Source organism: Babylonia areolata, chromosome 4 (genome assembly GCF_041734735.1).
Source record: "Babylonia areolata isolate BAREFJ2019XMU chromosome 4, ASM4173473v1, whole genome shotgun sequence".
NCBI lineage: Eukaryota > Metazoa > Mollusca > Gastropoda > Neogastropoda > Buccinidae > Babylonia > Babylonia areolata.
In genome coordinates, this window is record NC_134879.1 from 49,981,039 (window position 1) to 50,003,538 (window position 22,500).

The 22,500-nt window shown below is 38.3% G+C and overlaps 2 protein-coding genes across 2 annotated transcripts in view; one reads left to right on the forward strand and one right to left on the reverse strand.

Annotated features, from left to right (window-relative positions):
* The window catches only part of LOC143281267 (apoptosis-resistant E3 ubiquitin protein ligase 1-like), a 76,741-nt gene extending 72,211 nt beyond the window's left edge, over positions 1-4,530 (reverse strand). Inside the window, exons 1-2 of the mRNA XM_076586385.1 lie at positions 4,252-4,530; positions 694-865 (exon numbers count right to left, since the gene is read on the reverse strand). Of these exons, the coding sequence (XP_076442500.1) occupies positions 694-865; positions 4,252-4,405 (326 nt within the window). The 5' untranslated portion in view covers positions 4,406-4,530. The remainder of the gene's footprint in view (positions 1-693; positions 866-4,251) is intronic.
* Positions 4,531-4,749: 219 nt separating this feature from the next.
* On the forward strand, positions 4,750-21,107 carry LOC143281268 (tubulin-specific chaperone E-like). The gene is made up of 14 exons (XM_076586388.1): positions 4,750-4,778; positions 5,763-5,867; positions 6,214-6,298; positions 6,888-7,088; positions 7,818-8,006; positions 10,458-10,560; positions 11,873-12,045; positions 12,884-13,013; positions 13,636-13,785; positions 14,557-14,710; positions 16,039-16,104; positions 17,334-17,393; positions 18,037-18,125; positions 18,777-21,107. Exons 1-14 carry the CDS (start codon positions 4,760-4,762, stop codon positions 18,867-18,869), a joined length of 1,617 nt encoding a protein of 538 aa, XP_076442503.1. The 5' UTR covers positions 4,750-4,759; the 3' UTR covers positions 18,870-21,107.
* The last annotated feature ends 1,393 nt before the right edge of the window (positions 21,108-22,500 follow it).

Consider the following 22,500-nt stretch of genomic DNA (forward strand, 5'->3'; position numbering starts at 1 on the left):
TGTTACATAAATTATCAGCTGGCCATTCAGAAATACCATCATTTCCTGGGGGAGTTTGGAAATACCACGGTTTCCTGGAGGAGTTCCAGTAATAAAGTCAAGGACTTTTACAAGTCGTATATATGCATGCATACTTCAATGAATTCAGTACAATGCCGGCTTAACACTGGTTCAGAATCTTATTATCATCTTCAATTTGGATAAGTCATTAATTAAATGTGTCCTTGTCTTACATCACATGAACATACACTACACAAACAGCCAACAGGGCACAGCATGTTTTGATGATGTGAATACCAAGGAGTCTGTCATTTCACCAACCCCGTATTGTCAATCAATGACTGTGTGGTTGGTGAATATTAATTTTTGTCACTTGAGACCATGTCAACAGGTTATGGAAACAAATGTCAATTCTTTTCATCCAGTGAAACCAGATTTTTCCTGAAAGTGGAACTTGTAACAGTTAGGAATATTTATTCATCACTTTTTTTTCTTTTGGTAAATGGTCAATGAACACTTGCACAACACTTTTTGTCAGTTTGAATATTTTAGGAATTCATCGCTCCAAAATGACAACATGCTTCATTATTTTCCAAAGCAAAATTTTAATTTTTTTTCAAAAATATACAAAAACAAAAATATATACATAGATAATATAAACAGGATATGTACACCTAGATCAATGTGTCATACCTTTCAAAACATTCTTGTAGCTGATGATGATCAAGCCAGGCTTCAAACTGGCTATGCTCCCACAACACCTGTACTGCTTCTGTTAACCTCTCCCTCAAAGCTTCAGGAATTCTGGTGTCATGACTCAAGGTTCCAGCTCCAAGGGTCAGCATTTGTAGCTTGCTTGAGACTCCTGAAAAGAAAGTAAAAAAAAAAAAAAAAAAAGGTCAAATAAATGACTGCGTACAACATAAAATGGCACGGACTGAGATCCAAGTATGGATCTATCTAAGCCTAACAGAAGAATTATACAAGCATAAACTATAAAATTAGACAGCACATTTCTTTTCCCTTTGTGAGACTGTTGGCCCAAAATAATTGAAGTGACTCATGGCCAGTACCATGCACACACACACACACACACACACACACACACACACACACAAGCACACGCACACACACACACACACACACACACACACACACACACACACACACACAACATGCACCTTCTTCTTCTTCTTCCATGTTCATGGACTGCAACTCCCACGTTCACTCTTATGTACACGAGTGGGCTTTTATGTGTATGACCATTTTCACCCCGTCATGTAGGCAGCCATACTCCGCTTTCTGGGATGTGCATGCTGAGTTTGTTCTTGTGTTTCCATAACCCACCGAACACTGACATGGATTACAGGATTTCTAATGTGCATATTTGATCTTCTGCTTGCGTATACACACGAAGGGGGTTTAGGCACTACTAGGTCTGCACATATGTTGACCTGGGAAATAGGAAAAATCTCCACCCTTTACCCACACATGCATATATATATACATATATGCACAATCTCTCTCTCCCTCTCTCTCTCTGTTTCTCCTGTCCATCTTTTGTGTGTGTTTAAATGTGTTTGTGGGGAAGGGGCAAGGGTGTATGTGTGTGTGTGTGTGTGTGTGTGTGTGTGTACAGGTGTGTGTGTGTGTGTGTGTGTGTGTGTGTGTGTGTGTGTGTGTGTGTGCCTTCATAACGTGTGTGTGTGTGTGTGTGTGTGCATGTGTGCCTTCATAACATATGTTCAATGTGTGCAGAAAAAAGAGTAAAAAATAATAATAATAAAGTGCACAGTTGCAGCTCAGAAAAAAAGATTCTTGCTGTATTTTCATAAGTAGTGTATTTCAAATGACCCCACATATATGTTGCTGCATCTGAGGATAAGCTCCTGAGTCTGCTGTGGAAAGTGAAAGCTTCCACAGCAAAATAAATAATCACGATAAAAAGGGGAATTTTGTTTTTATCATGTATTTCTCCATGAAATTTTTGTGTGTGTGTGTGATTGATGGACAGCTGAGTCAGGATCCCAACTTCATGTTTCTAAGTAATCTAATGACACTGATATATGTCTGAAATTTGATTGTGTCATCAGTCAATTACACATCAATAATACAGTGTGAAACTCAGATGACGAAATAGTAAATAACTCATTGGATTTTATCCAAATGCAAAGGAAAAGCAACACCATTTTATAAATGATCCCACCATTAAAGTTTGATGTAAAATTGGTTAATTCATATTTCTTTCTCCGCCAGCGGAAATCACAAACTTTGCACACCACTATATCTGCCAGCCACAATCAGGCAGCAAAATATACAACCATGGTTTGGCCATTTCTTGCATGTATGCCTCCATAGTTTAGGACCTATCCTGCTAGAAAGACACAGCAGCATTGGGGAAAGTGCAACACAGAACAGGACATTATATACCTACAACAACTGCAGTAATTATTCAGCTGTCCCAGTGTAATATGTTGTAGATAAATAGATTACAGGATCTGGCTGTACTTTTAATCATTTGACTCATTAAACAATAACAGGTAAGCCCCAGCATTAGCTGGATCTACAACAAGCAGATCGCTCACAGTCGTAGTCATGGGTAACTATTGCTGCTAACTATACATATGGTAGCTAAGCAACACAGCATGCATACATGTATGTTGCTATGAACAGCATACACCCAGGCTGTGAGGCAACAATTCTGAGCTTGCTGAAGTGAGAACCCCTAGATTACACAATGTACACAATGACCTCATGTTGCCAAACCAAGTCAACAACAACACCACTGACATAAAATGATAAACAGCCTGAATAATTATTAGTTCCACAAAAAAGAGACTGAAACAACCAGATGTGCCCGGATACTCCACATGAGGAATATGTTAACCTATGATCAAGTCCTGTTCAGTTGTTGTTTTTTCTAAAGACAAACACAAGTGGAATAAATGACAATCTGGGCTCACTGTATTTTTTTCAGTATTTCAGTAGCTCAATGAGGCGTCACATACACTACACCACATCTGCCGAGTAGATGCCTGACCAGCAGCGTAACTGATTCTCCTACACAGCTCACTGGGGGTCTTTCCAGGCCAAGATGGGACAATTCACTTACTCTATTGCTCATTTCTTAACAAATGAGCAGCCCACGTATATTCAATATTGTATGTATTTCTTTAATCCTTTAAACAGTTTTCATTTCAGGTGATCCTGAGTCTGCTGGCCATCTACTGTTAACATACAAACAGCTCAGAACTCCAACCCATGAACCGAAACCCAGCCCAAATTCAGGTAAAACTAAAAGACACATGAATGAAACCCTGTCTTTCTATAAAGTTATGCAAAGAATATCAAAATTGTTTGTTTGAGAATGAGTGTGTGTGTGTGTGTGTGGTGCACGCGCATCTGTCTGTATACGTGTTTGAGTGTGTGTGTGTGTGTGAATGTGTGCTATTATCATGAATATTATATGTGTTTACTGTGGTTTCAACTGTATGCGCACCCACACGTGATGACACTGTCTGATCACGAAAACAGGTTCAGGTTCAGGTTTAGGTTTGAGGCAATGCCAAGCATCGTAGCCTTGTGGCTTTATACGCCCCATCAGTTTTTGTTTTGTTTTGTTGTTTGGGGGTTTTTTTGGTCAAGTACTCCCAAGCCCAGGCTCACCTTTGACCATCAAAGTCAAACATTGTTTTCTCTATGATATCATGGTCATCAATAAGCTTTTTAAAGGCATTCATGTTAGGCACATGTTCGATTTCTGGGGTTAGTCTATTCCAATTGTTAGTTACTCTGTAACTAAAAACATATTTTCTAATGTTGCTACTATAATGTTGCTTTCAAATTTTGTTGGTACTGTTACGGGTGACAATGTTAGTTTGTGGATTAATAAAGAAACATGCTTTGTCAATGTCATCAACATTATTATATATATATATTTCACACGCTTGTATCAAGTCACTTACTACCCTTCTTGTTTTAGGGGAAGGGAACTTAAGATATTTTAGCCTTTCTTCATAAGAAAAATCCTTTATTTCATTTATTGCTCGTCTTTGTACACCTTCGATTGCAGCAGATTCTTTAATTTTGAGAACCAAAAGGAGGAGTTTATTTTATACTCCAAGTTTGGTGGTACAAACTGTGCATATTCTGATACAGGTTTTACCAATGCTTTATACAGCCTAAAAATGCACTGCTGTCCAGTACAGCTGATATATCAATTAATTATATGATTTGCACCATGTCTCATACCTTCAACTCGAAGAAGATGTTCTAGGTGTTCGTAGTCATTGTCTTCCAACCACTGCTGAAGCTCTGATTGATCTCTCTTTTCGATTTGTAGTCTGCCACAAAGGATTGTCACACCAGCAATAATCAGAAATATGCAGCCTGACTTGAAAGCCATTGTCGTGATACTTCAAGAAGTTAAAAACACGTTACACGAAATATTTCCGTGAAAAATCGTCCATTCAAAACTGTCATTTAGCTTATCTATCTCATGACTGAGGTTTGTTGACATCCTGATCGCTGTCACCGGATGTCTTTTCTTTTCCTTTGGTCCTAGTTTTATAAAATCTCTATGTTTTTTTTAATTTTTACTTTTACTACCTTTCTTCATTATAATAAAATATATTGATAATAAATCTATCATTAGAATAATATTCGATTTTATGTATAGCATACTATAATGTTTTATACTTTTATTTGGTGTACATTGTTTCTCTTTGGTTCGACAAATAAAATCTGGTTGAGAAAAACCATGGCGGCACAAGACGCTGGTAAGAGAGAGTAAATAAGACTTATGTCTCAAATCAGACATGTTAGGAGTTTTGCATTGTATTAAAGTGTGAGTGATTTGTCAGCGATTTACAGATTGAGTAATGTAGATTGCTGTTTTTGTCATCGCAATTTATTCCTGTGTTTTAGAACTGGTGTAACAGATAAAGCTGTCAGCTGTATTGGTCATTGGAACGATGACGCAAAAGTTATTTCTAGTTTCATTTCTGTCAGATCTACTTAGTCCGAGTCTGTTAGTTCGCCCAGAATTCGTTCAAGCACAATGAGTTGACCTGAACACTTGAAACATATGGATGTTCACTCGATAAACACTGGAAGGATTATGGATTCCAAGTTAATTTCTCCATGGGAAGCTAGTCATATATAAAGTATGAAAAGAAAAGAAGTCCTAATTGATCAGGCTAAAGGCTGATAAAACCTAAAAGCCGTGGCACTTGATATGATATGATTTGATATATGATATGATTTGTTCATCAGTTGCAGTGGTATGAGTTAAGTTCTTTCTTCAAACACAAAAGGTCAAGAAGTGAGTTGGAGACAGCAAAATCTTCTGCATGCATGGAATTATAATCCTGTCTAGAGTTGTCCACAGGCTCAGGGCAGGAAATCACACACACGTAAACATGTACCCATGCACACAACACAATAATACATGTGTGCTCGCACATGTGCCTGCGCATGTTCACACAAACACACACACACACACACACACACACACACACAAATACACACACACACGCACACACACACACTCACAGGCACTCACACACATACTTCCTAATGATTTATCATTCTGTATAGCACCCACAATCAACACCTTTTTTTTTCTCTCTCCATCATTGGTTAAACCGTGTGCAGAACACATTTGTCCATTGTTATTTCAGAAATCATAAAATCGAAAACTATCTTACTTCACTGACACTTAGTGACAGTAATTATTATTGAGTAAAAATTTATGCTTGCAGACTTGCTGAGAAAGGATGGAAGCAGTATACAAATTGGTGATCGCATAGCGTCAGCAGGTGATTTTGGCACAGTCAAGTTCATTGGATGTGTACCACCTACAAAAGGTAAAATTCTTATATTAGCTGGTAGACATGTTGAAGATTTTGTTATGGATTAATGTTAGTATTGTTTGATGTGTTTCTTATGAATGTGACTAGAAGTGGTGAGTTTTTCAATTGTTCATCTTACCTTTTGCTGTTACTCTGTGGTCAGATTGGCTATAGTATAAACAACAATAGATAATTAGATTAAGTCAAGAGATGGTCTTCATCTGTTATTAGTGTTAAATGCAGTGATGTCTAACTGTTGAGATTGTGTATTGCAATGAAGTTCTATTAGTAAATGTTATTAAGAGATATAATATGCTATAAATCCTTTCAATGTTTCATTTCTTTGCCTGCATTGGTGTAGGTACATGGCTTGGAGTAGAGTGGGATGACTCCAGCAGGGGAAAGCATGATGGGTCTCACGAAGGAGTTCGATACTTTGAAACTAAGTAAGTGATAAAAAAACCCAAAAATCACTTGACTGATAAAAATTAACTTATATTGTTCTTTTTCATTGTCAGTTATTTCTTTATCATATTCTTTCATTACTTTTTTTTAAAGTTTTTGGTTGCTTTTTTAATGTTCTTTATAATGAAGTAATTATTTTTTTGTTTGCATTCTCGCTTCTTACTGTATTTCTTTCTTTCCTTTCTTTGTTTATTGTAGAATGTCTCTCTTGTTCTTTATCCTTTTTTTTTCCTACCTTTCTTTGCTTATATTATTTTCTTGTTGTTCAGTATTTTCGTCTATTTTGTGTAATGTTATTTTCATCTTATAAGTGTTATTTTTGTTTTTCTTGCGTACTTATTACAGAATAGTCGATATAACTTTCTTTCTTTTTTTCTCTTTTTCTTTTTTTTCTTTTTTTTTCTTTTTTTTCTTTTTTTTTTAAGCTAATAAAATCATGTTCCACACATCATGTGAAAGGTTTTGGAGATGAAGGAACCCGTTCATTTTTCAACTTTTTGGAAAGTTTTCATCTGTGTCAGTGCAAGCGCTTCATTTGATTCTTCTGTTGTTGTTTTTTTCCCCTTTCAGTCACCCAACGTCTGGATCATTCGTCCGCCCCAAGAAAGTGGATCTTGGTCAAGATTGCTTGCTGGCAATCCAGGGCCGCTATGGGATGCAGGAGAATGGAGATGCTGGTGTGGACACGGAAGAGCTGTTCGTCCTTAGTGCCGACAACAAAGCCACTGTGGTGGAGATGGTGGGGGCGCATAAAATCAACCAGAAACAGAGGTAAGTCTTGCTCAATCCAGCTCAACAGATCAAGACAAGTGTGGTACAACAGGTATATGTAAAATAAATACATGCACAAAAAAAAGAGAATTGTTGCATTTTGAACTCATATTAACTTGTCTTATGTTTTTTGCTGTTGTTTTTTAGGGGTGTGGGGGGGGGGGGGTGCCTAAATTATCTTTGTTCATATGACTGTAAAAACATGTTTTACATTGTTTCACATTAAAGACGCTTAGGGGAAAGGAAACCTTCTCTCCTTTTGTAAAGAAACAGAACTTAAAAAACAAAAACAAAAATCCTCAGGAGAAACTTCTTGAGGTCTAATTATGGAAACTGTTATCTGATTATGGCATTTACAACTGACATTATTAGTACTTGCGCATGTCTATCTTATGTGTACATTTCTTCCTTATTGGGTTTCAGTCTGCCCAGAAGGTATCTATTAACGGTTTACATGTTGCTCTTTTATCCTGAAGATACAGCCTTGTGTCTTTGCTTGCTATTGTAAATATGAGTACACAGTATCTGATCAAACAAAGCTTTCATAGACTGGTGTGGGTTATTTTGTGTGTTCATTTAATGTCTATTCACGTTAAGTGGTAAAAGGTCAGGTAGTCAGGTTGTAGGATGGTGGAAGATTAGAGTGTACAAGCATCTCTGCCAGTACAATAATACACACTACCAGTGTGTATTCGCATGCATGTGTGTGCATTTCTTTCTTCATGCCAGCCAGTTCAGTCGACTGAAGGAAGTGTCAGTGCGTGCCAAAAACGTCTACGGCATCGAGTCAGACCACCTCCTGTCCAGTATGCTCCCAAACATCATAGAGCTTGATCTTTCACTCAACCTCCTTGGCTCCTGGGACATGGTGGCCAAGATATGCAAGCAGCTTCCACACTTGTACAACCTCCACGTCAGGTGAGCACAGATGTCTTGGTGTGTTTGCAGGATAACACGTTTTTATGTCTGTATCTTTGTGATCAGTGCCCAAACCCAGGATCATACATTTTAATGTCTGCAAGTTTGTGATCTGGACCTGTACCCAGGATTATATTTTTTCATGTCTGTATCTCTGTAATCAGTAACCAGACCCTGGATTAGATTTTTTCATGTCTGTATCTCCATAATCAGTAACCAGACCCTGGATTAGATCTTTTCATGTCTGTATCTCTGTAATCAGTAACCAGATCCTGGATTAGATCTTTCCATGTCTGTGTCTCAGTAATCAGTAACCAGACCCTGGATTAGATCTGTTCATGTCTTTATCTCTGTAATCAGTAACCAGACCCTGGATTAGATCTTTTCATGTCTGTATCTTTGTAATCAGTAACCAGACCCTGGATTAGACCTTTCCATGTCTGTATCTCTGTAATCAGTAACCAGACCCTGGATTAGATCTTTTCATGTCTGTATCTCTGTAATCAGTAACCAGACCCTGGATTAGATCTGTTCATGTCTTTATCTCTGTAATCAGTAACCAGACCCTGGATTAGATCTTTTCATGTCTCTGTGTAATCAGTAACCAGAGCCTGGATTAGATTTATCCATGTCTTTATCTCTGTAATCAGTAACCAGACCCTGGATTAGATTTTTCCATGTTTGTATCTCTGTAATCAGTAACCAGACCCTTGATTAGACATTTCGATGTCTGTATCTCTGTAATCAGTAACCAGACCCTGGATTAGATTTTTCCATGTCTGTATCTCTGTAATCAGTAACCAGAGCCTGGATTAGATCTTTCCATGTCTGTATCTCTGTAATCAGTAACCAGACCCTGGATTAGATTTTTCCATGTCTGTATCTCTGTAATCAGTAACCAGACCCTGGATTAGACCTTTCCATGTCTGTATCTCTGTAATCAGTAACCAGAGCCTGGATTAGATTTATCCATGTCTGTATCTCTGTAATCAGTAACCAGACCCTGGATTAGACATTTCGATGTCTGTATCTCTGTAATCAGTAACCAGACCCTGGATTAGATTTTTCCATGTTTGTATCTCTGTAATCAGTAACCAGACCCTGGATTAGACATTTCGATGTCTGTATCTCTGTAATCAGTAACCAGACCCTGGATTAGATTTTTCCATGTCTGTATCTCTGTAATCAGTAACCAGAGCCTGGATTAGATCTTTCCATGTCTGTATCTCTGTAATCAGTAACCAGACCCTGGATTAGATTTTTCCATGTCTGTATCTCTGTAATCAGTAACCAGACCCTGGATTAGACCTTTCCATGTCTGTATCTCTGTAATCAGTAACCAGAGCCTGGATTAGATTTATCCATGTCTGTATCTCTGTAATCAGTAACCAGACCCTGGATTAGACATTTCCATGTCTGTATCTCTGTAATCAGTAACCAGACCCTGGATTAGACATTTTGATGTCTGTATCTCTGTAATCAGTAACCAGACCCTGGATTAGACCTTTCTATGTCTGTATCTCTGTAATCAGTAACCAGACCCTGGATTAGACGTTTCGATGTCTGTATCTCTGTAATCAGTAACCAGACCCTGGATTAGACATTTTGATGTCTGTATCTCTGTAATCAGTAACCAGACCCTGGATTAGACATTTCGATGTCTGTATCTCTGTAATCAGTAACCAGACCCTGGATTAGACCTTTCCATGTCTGTATCTCTGTAATCAGTAACCAGACCCTGGATTAGACATTTTCATGTCTGTATCTCTGTAATCAGTAACCAGACCCTGGATTAGACATTTTCATGTCTGTATCTCTGTAATCAGTAACCAGACCCTGGATTAGACATTTCCATGTCTGTATCTTTATGATCTGGACCCAGACCCCAATCTCCTGCCCCACCTTCCTCCCAGTCAACACCACCATAAAAATTTCCTGTGTAGTTGTTCAAAAGTGTTAGCACATAAGTCATTAAGTGATTTGCCATTAAATGATTCACGTTGTTTTGGTAATTAAACACAACCCCAACTCACCATCTAGAATATATAACATTGTAGACTTTTGAGTTAATTTCCCTTATGTAGACCATTGTGTGTCTTCCAGGACATAAGACCGTCTCCCAGTGGATCATGACCACCTTTCCATCACAGCTCTGGACTGGGTTGCATGAGTGATCCGTACAGATGCTAAGTTTGCTTAGCTTAAGAATTATCCTAAGTCTTCACTACTTCCATAGATCAAGGAGCATTCTTCTCACTAAGCAAAAGTTGGAGCTGCTAAGATTGCCTGCGCATCCTACCCCAAGCCTTTTTAGAAAAGTCACAAATATTATACCCCTTTGATGAAAACAAGACACTTTACTGTCTGACAATGATCACCGTGGTGAGCCTTTTATTCTGAATTCGCCTGGCATTTCTGTGTGAACTTGTGATTGTATTTACTGATTTGCAGTGAGAACCGGCTTGCTTTCCCCACCAGCCCGCAGCAGTTAGCCCCTGCCTTCAGCAAAGTGAAGATCTTGTACCTCAACAAAATGGCCCTCACATGGCAGCAGGTGGGTCCATCTCAGGAGAAATGTATTGTCAACAGGGTGCAAAGTTCCAGTTTCAAGGAGGCGTCAAAGCGTGCAGTCTGATCTATACACGCTGCACCACATCTGCTGTCGCAATACTTGTTCTGCGTGAATTATTTTATACTTTTGTTTCAAGCATTTCCGGTTTTTCACTATTTTGTCACTTCCTGTCAATGGTGGACATTTTATTTAGCTGGTTAAAGGCTGAGACTAAGGTCTGAAAATACAACATCTGCTTTGATAAATGAAATAATTTTTTTTTAAGTTTTCATAGAAATTAGCATGTGTCTGACCTACACATAGATTCTGCGCACTGGTCTGGCCTTGTGAGCCTAACCTAGGTTTGCATAAAACATGAACTTGAAATATACTTTATAGACAAATAAGTTGATACATCAAAATATGATAAAATGAAAGATAAGTGAAGGTAAATGATTGAAATGTGATAAGGGTGCAGAGAAGATATACATCCAACAAAAAGTTACAAGTCAGGGGAAAAGGTGTTCAAATTATTACTGCTCACTATACACATAAAAGCATATTTTAGCCAAACTTGTATGGGACAAAATATGCTTGAACAGGTATCCTTTTTTTTCTTTCTTTAACTTCAGTGAATAATTCAATAAATCTTTTTTAAAACATGCTTTGATAGAATTTTTGGAATGGGCTATCCTCTTCAGAGAAATTTTCCCTTGATTAATTGTGTGTTGGTTTTTTGTGTGTTGGATTTTTTTTAGGTTTATTGTTTTGTGATTTTTTTTTTTTTTTTTTTTTTTTTTTTTTTTTTTTTTTTTGCTGCCCCATCATCTGCACCATTTCAGTAGCATTACTCCCACACCACTCATTAGATTCCCCAAACACAGCCACACCCAGGTTTGTCCATCACAGTTCCAGCATTGGCAGTCCACAGGGAACCATCGATGTTAGGTCGCTAGGAGGCCACACACCAGAGGAGACCCAGCACTGCTGCTGAGTCACTTCAGTGGTGTTCAGTGGTGCCTGTTCTGATTTAACTTAATTAGGACACCACCTACTAAGCCCCCTCCTACTAATGACAATAATGGCTTAGTCACGGAGCCAGACTGAGTGAGCGTCCCTTCCAGAATGGAGACTGTGACCACGTCCCTCAGACAACAGCCCCCCATGAGTCTGCTGACACTGAAGACATTGACAGGACTCACCCCAAGCTGTTGTGATTTTTTTTTTTTTTTTTTTTTTTTTTTCTCAATTTTTTTGCTATCCTTTTTGAGAATATTAACCATGATTTACTGGAGTGGTTTTATTGTTCCTGCAGGTTTTACAGAGTTGTTCCATGTTCCCATCAGTGGAGTTGCTGTATCTGTGTAACAACTGCATAGAGACTCTGAGGGAGCCCAAGGGGTGCCTGCAGCACCTAACCATGATCACCCTGGAAGCAAACCGCATCTCCTCTTGGGAAGAGGTGCTCAAACTCGGGAGATTAAGAAAGTAAGTCCTTTTGTTTTCCTGGGGTTTTTTTTTTGTTTTTCTTTGTTTGTTTGTGTTTTTTGTGTGTTTGATGTTGTTTGTTTTGGGGTTTTTGTGTGTGTGTTTTGTTTTTTGTTTTGTTTGTTTGTTGTTGTTGTTTTTCGGGGGAGGGGTGATGGGGGTAGTTTCTGTATGAATTTACACATGGTCAATGTGTCTTCTGGATTTTGTTTTTCCTTCTCTCTCAGTTTTGTTGCTGTTTTCTTAAAGTTACTTTGTCTGTGTGGTGATGTTTTTAGTAATTTGTCGTAAAGTCGTTTCTTTTGAATGCAAACATGTCACACTTTCTATTTGAAATATACTTTCTATTTATCACTTTTCACATCTTTACAATGGCGTTCAAAGCATTAAAAAAAAAATTTCTCTTTTGTTTTTATTTTCTAAGTGTGAGGGGAAGGGGCTGATGAATATCTTTCTTTTCTCTACTTTTGAAAGAACGCATCAATATTTAAGTGCATGTTGTCTATATACTTTAGAAAGAATGCATTGATATTTATGTGCTTGTTGTATGCTATTGAATATCTATATCTACACCTGGTAAGCAAGTATATTTCCAAATTTCTTTTCATATGTAAATATAGCCTTTGACTCCGTGATATCCTTGTATAAACACACAAATTGTAAAGTTGAATTGAATAAAGAAAAGAATGATGTGGAACATCTTTTCTATGTTTTGGGGTTGTTGTTTTTCTTTCTGTCTGTCTTTGCAAAGTTAAATAGGGGTTGTGTATTTGAGCATGAATGTTAAATTTTTGTGCCGAATGGCTGACTCACACTAACTTTGAAAACGCCACTTCAGGCTGCAAACGCTTGTGATCACCGACAACCCTGTGGAAAAGATTTACTTCCCTGATGCTGAACATGGCCAGAAATCCCAGTTGTTTCCCAGTCTGAAGACCCTCTTTTTGACTGGAAAGAACCTGAAAGAGGTATGCAGGATACAGCAGAGGCAACTCCTTCTTGAGCAATAAGCATTTGCCTAAACCCTACAGTTTTGGCGCACGTGTGTGTACGTGTTTGTGTGTGTAAGGCTACTAGCAGTGGAAGAAAACAAGTGGAGGTAAACAACTGTTCTGTCAGTTTGAAAATTACTTTACAAAGGTACTAAAGAAATCAGGTGTGCATGTTATGTTTACGTTTTCGTTTTTCCTCTCCCTTCTGCAAGGTAATTTCCGTGTCATTGTTATGTTGTAGTACATATTGCAGTCACTATAATGGCACTGCTTACAGTAAATGTCTTTAAGAGTTTATTGTTTATTTGTTTGTTTTTCGATAAACATTTAGGATGAAAAGCGTATCTGATTTTTGTTGCCTCATTTATTTTGCTGCTCAAATTGAAGTGTATTGATAACACTGTTTATATGTGTATGCTTGTGCAGGTGCTGAATTTTATTTTTCCCCATGTCTTTTATCAGCTGCATCAAATGAAGAAATTTATGTTGAAATCTTGCTAGCTTGTACAGGGCTTACTGGTTTCCATATGATGACTCAAATGAGACACTTTGTTTTTTTCTGTGTTATCTTTTTTTACATTTTTTTTTTCTTCTACAGTTCACAAGCTTCGATGAGCTGAACAAACTTGAGCAACTTGAACAGCTTCAGTTTGGTCATACACCCATACCCAGTCTTGGAGAAGTGGAACTTGTTCGAGAGATTGCCATCGCAAAGGTAGCAAAGCTGGCCCGATGCAACCGGACTATGGTAAATTCTGCCTTTTGTCTGCATTCATTCTAGAAATGATGTACAATATAATCTAAGTAACCTTGAAAGGAAAATGAGTTTTACATCTGTAAAAACAGAAATGAGAAAGGGGAAATATCGGTCAGATTGTTTGTGTTTTTGAAAAAAAATATGTAGATTGTTTGTTAAGTTGTTTGCGGTACAAAGAGCATGTGGAGATTGTGTGTATATATGAAGACCTGCGCTACAAGGGCCATTTGTGGAAAATTAAAATAGACGGACTGGTGGCTTTTGGGACATATGAACTTTAAAATAGAACTGTGCAAAATCCTGAAATGACGGTTACATATTTTGGCAGATGAATACATATATACATCAGTGGACACTGAAGAGGTCAACTCAGAAATGAAAAAACAAAAAATTGGTCGTTACCTGTTTAATGTCTCTCAGAATCTGCCTCATGTAAAAGACTTTCATTTGTCAATTCATTTGGCAGTGGCAGGAAAGTTAGACATTTTGAGGTTAAGTGTTGTTCATTGAGTTAACACCTTTTCATTACAAGTGATACTAAACAGATAGATTTTAGTTCAGATCCAGGTCTGCTCATGACATGTGGTTAATTTATAAAGATAGATTTTAGTTCAGATCCAGGTCTGCTCATGACATGTATAAAGATAGATTTTAGTTCAGATCCAGGTCTGCTCATGACATGTGGTTAATTTATAAAGATAGATTTTAGTTCAGATCCAGGTCTGCTCATGACATGTGGTTAAAAAGGAAAGGATTATGCAGATTGGAGAACAGGAGAGAAGGGGGGCAGAGATTGACTACCTCAAGCGTTACGGGCCCGACTGGTTGAAGTGTGGGGGGAACCAGGACCCCGCCAAGAACAACCCCAGCCCACAGTTCAGCTTTAGCCATCCGCGTTTTCAGGAGCTGGTCTTCAGTGAGTGCTATGCTTCATCGTCACTTTGCCCCCATCTCCACCCTCATTAACTCTGTCACCGCCATAGGCGACTTTGGTTGACTAGACAGTGCACCACAGTTGGTGACTTTTGTCAGCATCAAGGGGTCATGTTGAATAAGACCATTTTTCGCATTGTAACAAAGTTCGACAGCTGCAGCCAGTTTCCAGCCAATAGAAAAATGACTAAACTTTTCCCTCCTGACCGAGTTTGAAGTGAACACATCCGTTGTGTTGTTTTGACATGAACCGAAGCCTGTGACTGAGATTGTGGTTTCTAAAATATTGGTCGCAGGAGAGTGTTTTTCACACAGAAACTTGGCGATGAAAGAGTTAAAGAAGTCACTTTTGTTGTTATTTTTTCCCACTCATATGACTTAAATTTCAGAGGTCATGCTGATGGTAAACTCAATCAAAAAAAGTTGGAACAGGAGTCAAGATGGCTGCCATAAAAAGAGGGCGCTAGTCAGGGATGCAATCAGGAGGTAACCTACTACGGGAGGTTATCGGCCGTAGCCCTACTTTCGTTTTCTCCGCATAGGCGGATAGTAGTTTTGCACAGGAGTCTGCACTAGTGGGTCACGGTTAAGTATGTGTACTTAAACGTAATTTTAGGAAGAAAATTTACTTATATATTTGTTGTTTTTTAAAACTTTTCTTTCTTTCTTTGGTTTTTTTTTCCTCTTCAGCATTGATTGATGCACATAGGACTTTCCTTTATCAGATCGTCTAGCCACTCCTGAAGATACATCATGAAGATATGAATTGATGTCAAGGAACTGACTTCAACAGCCCTATGTTCAGTTTTTCCATGAAATGTGCATGATGTTATTATCAGTAGTGTACTCTAAATGCCAGTTGTATACAAATTTCTTACGTGTTTTGTTCATGCTAATGGCCATGTTTACTCATCATTCAGTAGAAAGTGGTATGCAAGTTCTTTGAAAATTCCCAAATGAATCTGTCTCAGAAATACATTTGCATAATGGTGTTACAGCAGTACAGTTGGAGGCTGGTTGATGAGGTGGATGTTTTTTTGGTTTTTGGGGTGGGTGGGGTTTTTTTGTAGGTTTTTTTTTTTTTTTTTTTTTTTTTTTTTTTTTTACTATATATAATTCATCTTGAGTCATTCTTTGATTTGAAAATGCATCCTATCCATATTGAAAAGAAAGGTCATATGTAGATCTTTTTATCCTGAAGTTGGATTGCTTTTTTTGTTTTGCCTTTTTTTTTTTCTTTTTTTTTTCTTTGTTTTGCTTTGTTTGCAAATTGATTTGAATGCGCCTGTAGAATAATTGTGTTTCTTTCAGAATGGGGAGCTCCCGAAAATTCAGAGATGATACAGCAGACCAAGTCTTTGAAGGACACTCTTATCAGTATCCTTGTGTGCAATGATACCTTTTTGGGGGGTGGGGGGGGGGGGGGGGGGGGGGAGGAAGTCTTAGAGAATCTGAGTGAAAAATAAATTGAAGAAGTCAGAAGGAAGCAACGGTGCTTGAAGAACGCGAAGAACATGTTGACGAAACTGTAGTTGAAAAAGCTAATGAAACAGGGATGTTGAAAGGAAATGTTGACAGTTCAGCGATTTTTGACATTCCAGGCTTCATGCGTTGTTTTTCATGAACAGGTTACTTGAAATTATCTTTGGGTATCTGTGATTTAGGGTGCAGTTGTGCACAGGCATTTGTATAGCGTTGGGAGGGTGTATATGATGTGATGTTTGTGTGTTTTTGGGGAGGGATGGGATTTTTGTGTGTTTTTGGGGAAGGATAGAGTTTTAGGGATGGGATTTTTGTGTGTTTGGGGGGAAGAGATATTTTAGGGATGGGATTTTTTGTGTGTTTGGGGGGAAGAGATATTTTAGGGATGGGATTTTTGTGTGTTTTGGGAGGGATAGGATTGTGTTTTGGGGGGAAGATACATTTTAGGGATGGGATTTTTGTGTTTTGGTGAGGGATAGGATTTTTGTGTGTTGGGGGGGAAGATACATTTTAGGGATGGGATTTTTGTGTGTTTGGGGGGAAGAGATATTTTAGGGATGGGATTTTTTTGTGTTTTGGGGAGGGATGGGATTTTTGTGTGTTTTGGGGAGGGATGGGATTTTAGGGATGGGATTTTTGTGTGTTTTGGGGAGGGATGGGGTTTTAGGGATGGGATTTTTGTGTGTTTTGGGGAGGGATGGGGGGTGAGGAAGGAAGAGGAAAGCTGTTTCGTGAGACTGATACTTTATGTGGTTATATTGATGTGTATGTTTTTGGCTTAATCCGGTGTCGGTGAACATTTTTACTCAATGACAAAGAACAACTTAGTATTCATCAACTCAGCTGTTAAGGATACAGTAAACATGGATTATTTTCAGTGTGCATGTCATTTGTAATGACATCACAGAGTTTTGAACTTTTAAGTCGCTTAGTGTGAGATCTCTCATCAGTAATACTGAAATTTGTGTTGCGTATTACTCCAGCCTGTTCTAATGTACCTGTTATATCACTGTCAGGCAGCTGAATACCATTGTATATTTACGTCTGTGAGCTAAATTATTTTATGCTTAAAGATGTCGAGAAGAAAATCTTTCAGCAGTTTTTTAATCTTTGACACCAAAAAGCACTAAAAATCTTCAGCCCCCAAGACCCAGGGAAAGGCACACTGGAAAAGAAATTGCCAGGTAAGTACTAAAGTATTAACATCCTAAGAATTATGTTAACTGAATATCATGAATGAAGTGACTACACATAGAAAGCCGGGTTTAGGATCCAGTTTTTTTAAATCTTTTTTATTCCTCTTCAATTTACAAAACAGAACACTGCATATATATCAGTCCATTCATGCGTCTGTTCATACACCTGTTTGTACATCCATATGTGAATATGTACATGCATTTACACAAACACACACACACACACACACACTGTTACACATTTGTGTATACATACATAACATTGTACACACATACAAATACATACATATGTACATTTTGGTTCAGTTCAGTTACTCAAGGAGGCGTCGGTGCATTCAGACAAATCCATGTACGCTACACCACATCTGTATAGCAGATAGCTGGCCAGCAGCATAACTCAAAGTACTTAGTCAGGCCTTGAAGGGAAAAAAAAGATTAATTTATTGATTTTATGAAATGATAAATAAATGGATTAAATAACAAATGTTTAATGAAATGATTATAATGATAATAATGTATGCTTTGGGAAGCGTCTCTTTCTATGCTCTCTGCCCGTAATACCAGCCCAGCCACTCATAGTAATGCATGTAATTATTCACACCAGTGTGAGCACATAGCACTTATGTTGCAGCCACAATGTTGGTCCAGAAGCTGAAGACATTGATACAGAGACTGTACCGACTGGACTGTGACTTCACTTTGTCCTACATCAGTCAGAAGGTGAGGAATCCTGCCCTCTTCATGAACCTTTGACTCACAAACATGTCTTTAATTACACATACTTAACCATGACCAACTAGTGCAGATTCCAGCGTAGCTACGGCCGATAACCTCCCAAAGTAGGTTACCTCCCCTGTGCATCCCTGACTAGTGCCCTCTGTTTCTTAGGAAGAAAATTTCCTTTACACACCACTTGTATACATAGTGTAGAAAAAGTTCACATCTTGTGTGCAGTTGCCCCAAGTGGGATGAATGTTGTATTTTGACTGGAACTGAATTCATGTCTTCTCCGTGTGTGTGTGTGTGTGTGGATCAGTGGTTGGTAGGTCTGCATTTTGTTGAAGTAACAAGTTTCCATGTAAACATAAACGGATATGACAATGTAAGCCAGTACCTGGGGGGTTTCAGGTTGTTTTCACTGTATGGTTTCTCAAGAATCATGTGATATTTACGTTTTAACAGTGAATGTGCCTTGTTGTTTTGCTGGTGCTTTTAAAAGAAAACACTCCTTCAGTGCCTATTTCAGTTTTCCCCCCATTTTATCATCACCCCAACAGACATTATGCAAGTGTGCATCTTATGTACACAGACCTATGCACAGTCAGCCTGAATGAATCTCTCACTTTTTCTTCCTTTTGTTTTTTTTTACAGATGCAGGGTCCTGAAGTAGTGTTCGACAATGAGCTGAGGCAGCTGTCATTTTACTCTGTGGAGTCAGGGGACACAATCCAAGTAAAGTGGTGACAACACTGCTGTCCTTACTAGGGGTTCCCATGAACTTCAGGTTGTGCCTCAGTTAGTTAGATGAGTGTGTGAGTCAGACAGGCTGGGTGGGTTATGAAGACTTGTGATGAGCGTGTTTGAAGTATCTGGACTGATGTGTGAATGCATAATCATTAAAAATCAGTGTAAATTTCTGCAAGTGAGGTACACACCAATAGTAATAAATTTGTGAAAGTGCATTGCTTTGATCTGAATTTCTTCTTTTTTTTTGCCATATATGAATATATATCCTGTGTTCATGTTCACATTTATGTCTATGTTCTTGCATAAGCACATGTACGGGTACACACATATGCATGCACATGTACACATGCACACACGCCTCCCACCCATAGAAGTTCTGTTTTTCTTGTCTTCATTCTCATAGTTTTCTCTCCATATTGAATCAATTTATTTTTATTCTGTTTCTCCCATGTTATATCAAAATGCATACATCTGCCCCTCTGTATCCTCCACTCACTCACTCTGTCTCTCGCTCTCTTTCTTTGCACTGATCTCCTTGACATTCTCTCACTCAGTCCTTTTTTTTTTTCTTTTTCTTTTTTATAGTTCGTTGGTGCTAATCCTGTCCCCTGCATACTGTTTTTTTCCCAGTATATTTTCATAGATATCTGTTCCACCTAAAAGATGCGAGATGCTGTGAGTGTGCACACACACAGACGTGTGTGTATGTGTGCGTGTGTGTGTTTATACTTCCATCAAGATCTCTGCAAAGAAACTACCTTACTTTCCATCATGTATTGATTTGCACATATATATATATATATATGCAGCAGCTGGATAGATGTAGAGCTTGAAGGAAGTTGTGTTCCTGTTCATCTGGATAAAGCAAGGACCATTCATGATGCTGGTTCATACTCATGTGCAGCAAGGCAGGTTTGCCTGATTTTATGCTGACACCTATGCATGTTGTTAGGTGCACACTGGGCACTTCTCGTGTACACTGTTAGCAATATATCATTTGCGTTGTTTTGTATCTTTGGGGGGAAAAAAACAAACCAGGTACGATATTTCCATTTCTTGATCCTTTTTTGTTCTTTGTCCTTGGTTCTTGTATTTACCATCAGGTTACTATCGGTTATTTTTTTGTTGACGGTATCATGTTCTGTCCCCATTTCATGCCAGTCAGTCTGTCAAATGCTGTGTGCATTGCCATTGTATGTCCTTGTTTTCACTATATCAGAATCCAGGATTACATGTAACACCATCCATCGCTTGCACAGGTCTCCCTCCCAAAGTCTGGGTGTACTGTGAACAGCTGTTCATTATGTCGTTTATTCATTTACAGTCTGTCCATCTATGATGATGATATTAGACTGAAAATAAATGATATTATCATTAGTATTATTATTTCTATCATAATGATGATGATTATTTGCATTAATTAGAAATCACCATTTGTGAAAATCAATGGCAGGGGAAGAAATATTCAACTGAAAAGGGGGCGGTTAAGGTGGAGGCGGGGCGAGGGAGGTGAGGTGGTGGGGAGGGAGGGGGGGGAGATTGAGGAAGGAAAAGAGAGAGAGAGAGAACAGAATGTGGAAAAGATAGAGTACAGAATGTAAAGTGGAGAGGGTAGGTGTCTGTGATAATGTCTTTCCTGCTCTGTCTGCATGTGCAAGTCCGCTTTTTCAGTTCAGCCTCAGTGTTTGGGTTCACCAGTATTAGCTTGGTTACCTCCTCATATTTTGTTGTTCTTGTTTCTGTTGTTTGTTTGTTTTTTGTCAGTCTCTTCTCTTTTGGATACCAAAGATGTGATGGTATACACTGATGTGGATAAAACAAAAAACAAAAAAAACTGCCATGGGTCAGAATGTATAAAAAAAAATTTTAAAAAAATTGTGAGACTGCCTGTGTTGTGAAAACAGCCACAAATCAAATGTGAGTTAAATCTTTCAGTGGTATGAGTATGCATTGTTTGTATGTGTCTGTATATGTTTGTTTATATGATTGTGTGTGTGTGTGCATGTATGACTCTGTGTGTGTGTGTGCATGTCTGTGTGTGCATGTGCATGTGCTTCACGGAAAGAGCTTTCAATGAAGGGAAAATATTAGCTTTGCTATATGAATATTACAGTTATATTTATTTGCTGTGCAGAAAGGCCTGTGAAAATGACATTTTAAAAAAAATTTTGTACAGGAGAATGGAAACAAATGGGTGATATGTTTGCAACCAGTCAATAAAAGCCTTAATTTTTACATCACAGTTGTTCAGTGGCTTTTCGTGTGTGTGTGTGTATGAGGGAGGGTCTATCTTTTTTCTCTTTTTTTTGCTTGTCTCTCATGAATGCAGTCCTCCATTGCTTGTCTTGTTTGGTAACCTGATTGTGACAAAAAGATAAATAGTGGATTTAATTACATTGTCACTGAGGCCTGTGTGCCCCAAATAGTTCTTCTCTGAGGACGGATAGAGTGATACAGATTGTGATGAGTGCAGATATCTCTGTTCTCTGCAGAAAAAACAACAACATCAAAAACTATGATTGTGACAATGATCAGTGCAAGCTGAGGACACTTGTTCAAAATATGAAAACCATTTGACACTGGAAAGCAAGTTGTGATGAGACCTTTTTTTTTCTTTTTTTCTTTTTTTTGCGAACATTTACAAAGAGAAAATGATGAGTGTGGTAGGAAGAATTGCTCTGTTCAATTTTATTTCTTTTGTTTGTTTGAAAAGTGTATGTTGTCTGTTCTTATTAACATGAGTACTGGAAATTCTTTAAGATATCAAACTCTTCAACTCTATAACAGGAATACTATAACTATACAAATACACCAGATTTCCACACAGTCTTTCACCTTCCGCTGTGTTTGTGTGTATGAATGGGGAATACCAACCCCTGCAGTGAACACAGGGGAAATTGATATAACTCCTGCAATGTGCATGGGGGAATACCAGCTCCTGCAGTTTGCATGGGTGAAATATCATCACACCCAGCATGTGTCTCACAAGCCCTTTACACTCTGAAGAATCTTCAGCTGGTGAAGAGATGGATGAGACTTTAAACCAAGGTCATATGTGCAGTATGCACTAGGCTCAGGCAAAAACACCCTCTGCCACAAGACAGTTGTTCTTGGTAAAGTTGTTTTTTTTCTATAAAATCTACCCATTATGCGTGTGTGTGCATGCATGTGACTAAAGCCTTAGTGAATGAAATAGGAAATGAATGACGAGTGCCTAAAGGCAATAGTCATTCAGCTCCACCAAGGTGGGAGGCAAATAACTGTTTGTAAAGCACTTAGAGTTTGGTCACTGACCAAGTAAAGGTTCTACTAAGTATTTAATAAGATAATACAAAAAAAAAAAAAAATGAAACAGACTAGAATAGTAGATAAAACCCTTGAAAAGGAAGCAAGGGTCCGGTGTTCAATTATTCCAGACTGGAACTTGTGCTTCCCCACCTACATACAAACTACATAGCAAAGGAAGAGAAGCTGATGGGCACAACAGCCAGGTGGTTAAAGCATCAGACTTTTGATCTGGTGGTCCCAGGTTTGAATCCCGGTCTCAGCACCTGGTGAGTAATGGGATGAGATTTTTCCAATGTCCCAGGTCAACAAATGTGCAGACCTGCTAGTGCCTGAGCCCATG

What these genes read in the sequence shown, in the direction of transcription:
- LOC143281268 (XM_076586388.1), top strand. An exon ending in CTGGAAAGAACCTGAAAGAG is followed by an intron (nt 13,014 to 13,635) that starts GTATGCAGGATA and finishes TTTCTTCTACAG; the next exon opens with TTCACAAGCTTCGATGAGCT. An exon ending in CCCGATGCAACCGGACTATG is followed by an intron (nt 13,786 to 14,556) that starts GTAAATTCTGCC and finishes AGGATTATGCAG; the next exon opens with ATTGGAGAACAGGAGAGAAG.